At 36.2% G+C, this 11,419-nt stretch overlaps 2 protein-coding genes across 2 annotated transcripts; one reads left to right on the top strand and one right to left on the bottom strand.

The window, feature by feature from the left end:
- The first annotated feature begins 1,587 nt into the window (after positions 1-1,587).
- On the top strand, positions 1,588-11,011 carry LOC138306365 (uncharacterized). The gene is made up of 10 exons (XM_069246805.1): positions 1,588-2,887; positions 4,048-4,188; positions 4,522-4,630; positions 5,199-5,430; positions 5,785-6,307; positions 6,709-6,898; positions 7,393-7,650; positions 7,864-8,035; positions 8,245-8,393; positions 8,587-11,011. Exons 1-10 carry the CDS (start codon positions 2,486-2,488, stop codon positions 8,760-8,762), a joined length of 2,352 nt encoding a protein of 783 aa, XP_069102906.1. The 5' UTR covers positions 1,588-2,485; the 3' UTR covers positions 8,763-11,011.
- Positions 9,103-10,399, bottom strand: LOC138305709 (uncharacterized). Its single transcript, XM_069245991.1, has 2 exons — positions 10,188-10,399; positions 9,103-9,325 (listed from the first exon to the last, which is right to left on the bottom strand). Exons 1-2 carry the CDS (start codon positions 10,397-10,399, stop codon positions 9,103-9,105), a joined length of 435 nt encoding a protein of 144 aa, XP_069102092.1.
- Positions 11,012-11,419: the final 408 nt, after the last annotated feature.

The raw sequence follows: 11,419 nt of genomic DNA on the forward strand, positions 1-11,419 counted from the left end.
ATGGACAAAGCAGAAATACCTGTTTTACAGAACAAGTATATTGATGGAGCCACGATACAGATATTAATTAGTTTGTTTACGATATTCAGGTAATTTGTGCATATATTGTTTTTTTTAATTTATAAAAAAATCGGCAATATTTTGAGTATTTCCGACAGAGAAAATCGCCCATTTTCTGACATGTAAACGTTCTAATGTCGAATAATATTTGGAAATGATAGCATCATTGTGTAGTTTGATTCATTCTGAAGCAACATTATTAACAAAACATTTCTCAACAAGAGATCCCAGAGGGATCTTGGCGCCCACCAAAGATTGATCTATGTCTGACAAATGAAAGAGGGATCTTTTCTCTGCTTTTCAAACTTACAATTCTTTTTTCTGCTTTTCAAACTTTAAACTATCAAAATCCAAGATGGTGGTCGCAAAATGCAATAGGCAGAACTAGGGTCCTAGAGGAACCTACATATGATATTTGAGAACAATCCCTTCAAACTTTCTGAGAAATAGCGGTAACAAACTTTAACTATCAAAATCCAAGATGGCCACCGGTCGACCATCTTGTTGACCGATCAGTCCCAAAATGCAATATGCACAACTGGGGTCCTAGGGGAACCTACATATGAAATTTGAGAAAGATCCCTTCAGTGCTTTCTGAGAAATAGCGGTAACAAACTTTAACTATCAAAATCCAAGATGGCCACCAGTCGGCCATCTTGTTGACCGATCAGTCCCAAAATGCAATATGCACAACTGGGGCCCTAGGGGAACCTACATATGAAATTTGATAAAGAATCTCTTCAGTACTTTCTGAGAAATAGCGGTAACAAACTTTAACTATCAAAATCCAAGATGGCCACCGGTCGGCCATCTTGTTGACCGATCAGTCCCAAAATGCAATATGCACAACTGGGGTCCTAGGGGAACCTACATATGAAATTTGAGAAAGATCCCTTCAGTGCTTTCTGAGAAATAGCGGTAACAAACTTTAACTATCAAAATCCAAGATGGCTACCTGGCGGCCATCTTGTTGACCGATCAGTCCCAAAATGCAATATGCACAACTAGGGTCCTAGGGGAACCTACATATGAAATTTGAGAAAGATCCCTTTAGTACTTTCTGAGAATTAGCGGTAACAAACTTTAACTATCAAAATCCAAGATGGCGGCTGGTCGGCCATCTTGTTGACCGATCAGTCCCAAAATGCAATATGCACAACTAGGGTCCTAGGGGAACCTACATATGAAATTTGAGAAAGATCCCTTCAGTACTTTCTGAGAAATAGCGGTAACAAACTTTAACTATCAAAATCCAAGATGGCTGCCTGGCGGCCATCTTGTTGACCGATCAGTCCCAAAATGCAATATGCACAACTAGGGTCCTAGGGGAACCTACATATGAAATTTGAGAAAGATCCCTTCAGTACTTTTAGAGAAATAGCGGTAACAAGAATTGTTAACGGACGGACGGACGGACGGACGGACGGAAGGACGGACGGACGACGGACCACGGACGAAAGGCGATTTGAATAGCCCACCATCTGATGATGGTGGGCTAAAAATAAACATAAAAGTAAATAAATCCAACTTTAAAAAAGTATTATCAATCCAGACTGAAAACTTCACAAAGTGCCATTAAGATGGTGCATACACTTGACAGATGTTACAACAGTGTTCGTGTTGAACATTGTATAGATATCTACTTTCCTCATTGAAGCATGATAGTTTGCGTGTGGTAAAGGGTTATCTGCAGATGTGTTCACTCGATAGTTGATGTAGATACATGGTATGCTTGAATGTTAGGCCTATATGATAAGTTAAAAGTTTTATCTGTCTAAAAGAGACACTTGATCTGTAAAACTGTGAAGACAATATCTTGTTTATTTGCAGATGTTGTATATTCTATACAAAGGGATATTCCGTTAAGATATTAACTAGTACTTTCATTGCAACAAAATGTAATATTCCAATCCAGTTTTAACTTCTGAAATTGAAATCGGGGGTATCAATGTTTATACCTTATATCCTAAGTTGGGTTAGATTTTTTAATGGAATATCCCTTGAGAGAAAATTGTCATGGACTTCACCTTACACTGTTAAAGTGTACCCGGAATAATTTGCTATATTAGGGTAGGTAAATTATAAATTGGTCAAAACTGAAAATGCAGAAAACGCGAATTTCGTAGCGAGTTTCGTTTTGGAGTAATAACGATATTTCGTAAAAGCATACCTGTAGCCCGAAGCTGCTGACCCCGTATCGGTGACCTTTGACGTGTGACGTCACAAGTTTAACGGGATTAGATCAGCCATATTGGATTACATGGAAAAAGCGATTGAAAACATGCTGTGATGTAGGGCCTAGGTGTCGTTTATCGCTGGGACGTAAGTGTTGCGTCGTTGTTTTTTAACCACATTTTTATATTTGCAAAGGACATATTCTACAAATAAGTAAACAGACTTTTATCGTACACTGAAGTGCTGCAAAATGAGTCGAGGAGGTAAACGATGTGTTCTGTATGGCTGTTCGAACATGCATGCAGATGGGGTCTCGCTGCATGCGTTTCCAATGAACCGGCCGGATATCTGTAAAAAGTGGACTCAATTTGTTCAGAAGAAAAGAGACAAATGGAAAGGGCCAACTAAGTTTTCCTATCTGTGTTCGAAACACTTCGATGAAAACGCATATCCAGCCAAATACAGCATCATGATAAAACTAGGTCAGACTCCTCCGAAGAAGAGGAAACTTAATGATGATGCTGTTCCGACAATCCAGTGCAATACCTACGGTGAACTGCATTTAGGTCCCGATTCTTTTGCGCCCCTACACCAGTCGACACCCAAGGTCAAGAAACTCAGAAAAGCATTCATTAAACGAGAACGAATTAGAGTAAGTACATTTATCCACAGGTACATATCTGTGTGTAATTCGGCCCATTATATAATACTATTGCATAATAATTAATTCCTAACCCCAGGCACCTGTGCATTTATCAGGTTTGGGACACTCCCGTAGATACAGGATAGTCCTGCATTTGAGTAATAGTCCTGTATTTGAGGGATAATTATGTTACGCAAATGCAGGATTCTGTGAAATGAAAATGGATAAACTTGTTTTAAAAATTTGCATAAAAAAGGGCGTCATAATTTTCAGATAGCCATTTAATTGATGAAGACTTTGTTTTTGTGTATGAACTATTGGATTCTATTATCTCACTTTGTTATAAAGTGACAATTTAGGTGCTCTAGACTAACTACAGTGCATAGCCAGAAACACATATGTATATGTTTCTGGTACTGTATAGCTATCAGGGAAATTTAGTGCAAATGTCATGGTTGATTGAATTTTACCTGTGTTCTATTTTTAGCCCCATAGTAAGCTATTGAGATGAATTTGTTTGTAACTTTTACAAACATTTAGATAATAAAATGTGTTTCCATTTGAGTAATAATGTGGAAAGTTGTATTAGTGATGATGCCATGTAAAAATTATGACTCCCTTTTTTGATAACAATGTTAAAACAACTTTATCAATTTTCATTACACAGAATCCTGCATTTGTGTAACAAAATTATCCCTCATAAACACTTCTAAAAGTCATGTACAGACTGCTGGGTATAACAGTACTGTTGCTAGTTAGATATATCATAAACAAGGCCCAAGTAAAGCATAGAAACTCGTGAATGTTTCTGGAATTGAGTTAATCAAGAAGACATATCGATGCCCTAGATATATATTTTTAAAACAATACCAATTGCATGTAGTTTACTATGAGTACCACCATGCTGATACCAGCGATTTATATGAAAATTATAAAATGTTATTCATTTATTCATAACAGTTTTGAGTTTAACAAACTGGCAAAAAATACATTTATCTAAATGTATATAATTTATATCAAACATTTTCAGAGTTAGGGTATCTTTTTTTAATTTTTTAATTTTGGTCCATATAGTATTGAAATAAATTATCATGTTGTGTGGCCCGATACATGTATCAGCTTTCACATTGCACATTTGATCTTTATAACATGGATTTTAATTTCAACAGGTTGCCCTGAAGTACCAAAACAGCGGTATGTTTAACGAAACTGCCACAGATCCAATGCAAGAGTCAACACTGACTGAGGCCGAGGGAACACATATGGACATTGACGAAGATGAAGCACTCACAATTAGTACTTTTGCACAGGTAAATTTCAAAAGTATATTATTCTCAATTTGAAGGAAAAAAACTCCAGTTGGCAGTATCTATACACAGAAACCATACCTTTCAGTAGTTATAAATTTAGTTATCTTTATTTCTGCATCAAATGAAAAAAATTCAAAAGTAATCCAACTAATTGCCTTTGTAGCTCACTTCACAAATAGTAGTTTTAAAACAATATTAATTATTCTAACAATTGTTTTGAATATAATTTTATGTGTCGAGTCTCTTGACACCCTGTACTAATATGTTCCATATGTGTCTTTTCCTCTGTCATATGATACTTTACTTTAATAAAAAAAAATTGAATTTATTTAGACTACACCAGAGACGCCACAATCAAGGACATGTTCGACACAGATGTCATTTAAACGGCCAAAGTCAAGGACTGTCCGCATTCAAGTGAAACCCCATGTGATGGAAAAAGGTATTGAGATAACTTCTCCATATTTGACTTACCGGTACAAACGTGTAGACAAATTATACAGTTGATAATTATAGAACTGTTATTTTATTTTAAAATTGTTAAAAATTGAATAAAAATTATACATGTTAGTCATGCATTCAAATTATTTAGCAAGGTGGAAATATTTCAAAAGAAATTTAAGAAACAGTTGTTTGTCATAAGGATCTGCATTAGATTTAATAGAAATGACATATTACTGCACCTATACTTGCATTTATAACCTAATGCTAGTGCCATTTTGTAACGAGTTCTGTATTCAAATACATTGAATCAGGCTTATGCAGTTACCTTACTAGTAGCATTAACTTCAGTGAAACCTGTCTAATCTGACACAAAAGGGAAACGACTCTTTTGGTCAGATTATACATGGTGTCAAAAAAGTCAGGTATTGTAACTACACTTGGAATATGGGAATATGACACAGTGTCAGATTTGACAGGGTGTCGGAAAAGTAAGGTGTCGGATTAGGACAGGTTTCACAGTAATTGTTTTTGTGTGGTTGTTTATTATTTGAATGTTGTTTTGTTAGGATGTCAGACTATGCCAGAAAAGCCAAAAATGAAAAGTGTAGAAGTCCAGTGCAACATCCTGAGACCGAGTGCTCCTCAGTCAACTGATGTGCAGTCAACCCCACCCGAGGACCTTGACCTGTCATGGACATCATCACACATACAGCAGCATGAGGATCCAAATGATCAGTCGTACATCCCTTCAGAGTCGGATCACAATGCAGAACACTGTGATATCGATGACGAGGATGTGTAAGTTTATAACATAACACCAAATAACACAAAATATTTCTTGTGGCTTTTATGATTAGCATTTCATTATATTGTGTAATATACAAATATTTTCGTTTGTCCATAATTTTCATGTAACAGTAGCTGTGTAACAGTTACCTTAGATATTGTTCATTGAATTGTAACGGAACATTTTGCAAAATTTTGTTCAATATTGGAAAATTCTTATATTAAACTGTTTCTATAGTCTAATAAATATGATAGAAAAAATATATAATGTTTTATTAAACATCATAGAAGTAATCAAAGATATGTTCACTAAAGTTTTGTGAACATCTAGTGTCTAATTTTTAGTTTTCATTTGATGTTTTACAGATCATCGCCAAACAACAGACTTTTATTAGTGTCTGAATGTCGTCTCATGCAGTTGTTCAACAAATGCTTCCATTGTTCCTCTCCTGCTTTGGGTGATGTGACACAAGTGTGTGGTACTATGGTCAAAGTGGAACAGAATTGTGGAGTATGTGGTTACACCTGGCAGTGGAACAGCCAACCGCTGATTGGGTCCATCCCCTCAGGAAATCTAATGATGTCTTGCGGAATCCTCTTTTCAGGATCTCTCCCATCTAAAGCATTGAGGATCTTTCAGATAATGGATGTTGCTTGCATTGCTGCCGACACATTCCTGAACCACCAGAGGCATTACCTTCAGCCAGCCATTCTTGATGTTTGGAAAAGGAATCAAATGGAACATCTCCAAGAAATTCAGCTGGAAGGAAGGAGAATATGTGTTGGCGGAGATGGACGCTGTGACACTCCAGGTCATTCAGCCAAATACGGTAGCTATTCCATCATGGACTTGGAGGACGGACGGATTCTAGACCTGCAACTAGTTCAGGTAAGTTGAAAATGATCAGGCTATGCGTCAAATATAATTTCAAACAAATTACATCTTTTTCTGTGTAGTTGTGGGACCTTCATAGCCAAGCTGTTTACAGCATTGGTCTTGAAGTTTCAGAAAAATCCTAGGAGTATGAAGTCTTGATTGCATGAAACTTATGTGTTAGTGAGATAGCCACCAGCTACTACTTATAAAGATATTGTCTCTAAATGAACTTAGTTTTCAAGCAGTGATAAGCCTGAAAAACAACAGGTGTAGTCTATAGCTCCTGTATAATGTGCCAGTAAAGTAAGTAGTGTGACAAATGGTGAAATATCATTTTGTTAAGATTGATTTTTGAAAGGGAGATATATCTTGTAATGACCTTGTTGTAATATTCACAATCTTATCTGTTGCAGAGTAATGAAGTAAAATCCAGTTGTCATATGGAGAAAGAGGGACTTGCCAGGAGTATTGCCTTTCTTCAGGATCATCACCACTTAGAGATTGACACTATTGTGACTGACCGACACGTCCAGATAAGGAAGTGGGTTAGGGAAAACATGGTCAACACAAAACACTGTGTGGATGTTTGGCATGTTGCGAAAGGTTTGTTTTAGTTTCCGGTATTTTTTTGTGATACATCACATCAAGAATATTAATTACGTTTTAAGTAAATAACAGCCGTGACATCATAAAAAGAAACCTGGCCCCGATTTCTCGAAACAAAAGTGTAGACTTAAGTTAAAACTTAAGTTTTTCTCCTTATGTAACCTTTATTGCAGTTAATGACTGAAGTCAGTTTTTGACTTAAGTTTGTTTCGAGAAATCGGGGCCAGGAAAGATAAAATGTACATTCAACACAACTTATTTTTCATGAGTAAGACGCCATTAATATTGTTGACATCATGTATCCCAGCAACAAATAAATAATGGAAGAAAATGTATTCATCCTGTATAACATACTTTCAGCCTTTTTAGGTGACATTTTTTCCATACCCTGGTAGATTCGAAAATTTTATTTGATATAAGTTAGTCCATATATCTTCAACATGAAAAGTATGTTGTTCACATTATAAATATGGAATGGTTTGATTTTGCAGGTCTAAAAAAGAAACTGCTAGCCCTGTCAAAAGAGAAAGATTGCAAAGAACTTCATGATTGGATCAAAAGCATTTCCAACCACCTTTACTGGGTAGCTGCTTCCACTCCCGATGCAGATGCAGAAGTAATGTGGCAGAAATGGGCCTCTTTGGAGAACCATGTTCAAGACATCCATGAAGGACATGGCAGCCGTTTTCCTCGATGCCTACATCCAGACCTTGGTGGACAAGAAAGACGAAGGAAATGGCTAAAATCAGGTACATTTGCTTGAGAATTCTGTAATAGTTTGCTTATTTCTTAGTTTCTCAGAAAGAAAAGATAGGTTTTAGGATATAGCCTAATGCATATGTTATTGTTCTGAACGTAAACTCAATCAAAAATATTCATCTTGTTGCTGTTTTTAATAAATATCTAATCATATTAATATTATATTATTACTTAAGCTTAACAATGTAATGATCTTTTATCAGGAAGCAAAAGCATGGTGAAGTTGGAGGCACTTATTGGCTCGAGACAGATGAAACTGGACATCCCGATGTTGTCCACAGGCCACCAGACTTCCGAACTGGAGGGATACCACTCAGTGGTCAACCACTTCGCCCCAAAGATGCATGGGTTCTCATTTAATGGGATGCTTTGCAGGTAACTCGGCTTACTGCTAAATATGGCACCAGTCAAACGAAAATGGCAACAGGCTTGAAATTTAAAACAAAAATAACAAACATTTCCTTGTTTAAAAAATATATTCTTATATGCTCATTGGTAATGTCTTGTATTTATAATAACAGCTGCTGGAGAAAAATGATAAAAAGAATAAGTATATAATTTTTATTTTATCATTTTGTTTTCAGGCTTGTTCTAGCCGCTTTGCATTTTAATGAAAATGTTGGGAGGAATCAGGCAGTGACCAGTCAAGGAGATCTTTCCTTCAAGATCACCTTTCCCAAACACAAAAAAGGTGGCTATACTTTAAGAGAGGTAAAGACACAGCCAACGTTCAGTAAGTAAATATGAACTCGTTACAGGCATCCCATTAAAATTCAAACTTTTTCTTATTTAAGCGAGATGTATATTAGAAAAAAATGAACACAATTGGTATTGAAGTTTCTTTATTGTATTTCCATCATATCATAAAGACAAATTTCATAATTTTATATTTATGCAAGTCAAAATGGATACTGTTTATTTTACAGATTATGTCCAGGAATTGAGACACAACGTGCTGGTAAGAACAGAGGATTCCACAATGGCAAAGGCAAAGCAGCACATTCTTCCAAATGCCCCTCCACCTCTCTGCAGTTCTTTTGAGAGACCTGTGAAGGAACATGCAGTGTCAATATTTCAGTCCAGATTCTGTCACTGCGAGTAGTTGAAGCCTGTATAGACATCATCATCTGCTGGAAATGTTGACCGTATCAAATTCACAGCACATGAAGGAAGTGGAACTCTAACATTTTTCCCTAAAAATCCCCAACACCAACGAACCAGTTGACGATATGCTGTGTATCTGTATCGCCTGAAAAAGAAAATACAAAGAGTGATATTTTATGTTGCGACATTCTCATAATCATGACTTTCCTCAAGGCAGGAAAAGTAGCTTGTGTGTGTGTTATTGGTATAATTAAAAGGGTGTTTTTTTCTTACATTTTCGGATTCATGATTCAGTTATTGCAGTTTAATTGAAACTATTTTACAACTTGAAAATACAATTACTTTGGACTTTCTGGTATATTTCCATTGTGGTACTGCTTGTAACCCTCGTACGCGGTCCGTAGTACAAACACGTCCAGACATACTGTACGGAATCCTGGGTGTTCAGTTATACAAGCGATTCCATCTATCTCGTCCCTTGTTTCTTGTACTCTCATCAACTCGTCACAACACACACATTCAGACAGAGTGGTCATAATGTGGCATCTCCGGCATCGACACCTACAATAAACAGAACTTGACATTAAACTTTCAAATAATATTCAGTTTGAATGCTGTAGCGATTACTCAGTTGAATTCTGTAATGATTGAGTAACTAAAATGTTATGCATCAGCTAATTGGATGTTTACCATCATCAATAGTCCACGGTAGTCCAGCATCAGAAACAGATGTTCCTTGCTTCTGGTGACACAACATATTTAGTCTACTTTACTGTTGATTACGGGTTGTAGAGGATATCTAAACAACTACTTTTTATCATGATGTCTATAGTCAAGAGAGGGTTTTACATGTAATATAAAGCAACGTGGGGGTTTTAGGAGACATTATTCTGACAAGTCTGGCAATAGAGAATGACCCAAACATGAGCTTAGATCGGGGTCATAAGTTATAATTGCCAATTGATCTTCGACGGATATTTTGCTGGCATTTAGGGGAATGCGTTATGTAATCCACGGCTTCTAGCAGACCTTGAGAGTGCGTTTATATCCAAGAAATTTTATTAAAAGTATGTGTCGATGAAAATTTCTATTTAATGATAAGATAAGCGCCCATCATTCTTTTAGTCAACTGGATGCTTTGTCATTAAAATTGAATCAAATTGCGTGTCATGACAATTAGAAAAGTACATGTAAATAATATAACCAGTATAGAACAATATCACTGAATCATAGTGAATCATATGCACGGACTAGTCAGATATGTTTTGTTGTTGTTGTTTTTTTTGAAAATTTACCTGATAATAAAATTACATGTAACAATTTGTCGATAGTCTGTCGTTTATATTTCATAGTAACGTTAGAAAGGTTTCAAAAGCATATTTATTGGTTTTGGTAATTTGTCTATTCATATGGTCTCGCTTACCAGTCCGTATTGCCCAAGCGGTCTTCGTCAGGATCATTTTCAGCGTCACTCTCGCTATCGCTCGCGTTTGACTCAATAATTGGCTCAAACTGATACGGCTGGATTCCATCTTCCTGAGTATAATCTGTGTCACAGTCAGACTCATTGAAACTCATGCTTAAATCGCACTCTGACCCGGTACTATCATTACTATCTACTGTGTTAGCCGCCATTTCGTTAAACTTGTGACGTCACAAACAGAAGAGTTCCAATTCACCGGAAGTGAGGAGAATGCTAATTAGCATTCGATCGGCAGGTGCAAATCGCCCACATTCGGCGTCGATATCTCGGTACTGGAAGGGCCGATTTTGATACAGTTTTCGATTTGTTTATTTTTGGAACAAATGCATTAAATTTAGATTTATATTACGTTTCGTTCCGGGTACACTTTAAAGGATTTGTTTTTTTTTTTTTTGATAATACATAAGGATATTGCTTTGGATGAATGAAAAATTAAGTTCCACCCAACGAAAAGCCTAGCTTTTAGCGCTATCGGTTGGTTTTGGTCAAGATTTACGGGTAGTGTCGACTACGGTTCAGAGATAATGAGCTAGGCGGTCACGTGGTCTTGTGATGTCGACATTTATGTTACATCTATACAGCACATACACGTATACGTTAGATCTACAATTTGAGTTTTTCGTGTAAATGGTTATTCCAGCTTTATGATGTAGATATTTTCAGTTTCAAAACATTCCATTTACACCATTTCAAACATTGAAACAAGCATATATCTAACTTTAGATTAGATAATCAGTCCAATTTGATAGCAATATGAGAATGAAGTTCGGATCAGTCTGGACTGAGATTTAGATAACATATTATGTAAATTTCTTTGCAATTGAAAATCAAAGTACTGAAAGTACTAAATGGCTCGGTCTCGAGGATAGGAGGAATATATTTCTAAGGTCAATACTACTGTAGTTTTGTTCAATAAGAAATAAGTTTGGCTGGTGTTCCTTCCAGTTTGGACTTTTGAGGATTCCTTGGACACCAAGGTGTAAAATAAGAGACACATACTAAAATCTTGGAAGCCCATTCTAATATTTCCTATGATGTTATATGTCAAATGATTTTATAACACCTTTAGCATTTTCCTTGTTAATTTGATGTTAATGAAAATATCCATTCTTAATGACTATTGTCATCAAGTTCCTGGGACCACGTACAGTATCAGTTAACAAGTATTGTTT

Source organism: Argopecten irradians, chromosome 13, assembly GCF_041381155.1.
Source record: "Argopecten irradians isolate NY chromosome 13, Ai_NY, whole genome shotgun sequence".
NCBI classification, from domain to species: Eukaryota; Metazoa; Mollusca; class Bivalvia; order Pectinida; family Pectinidae; genus Argopecten; species Argopecten irradians.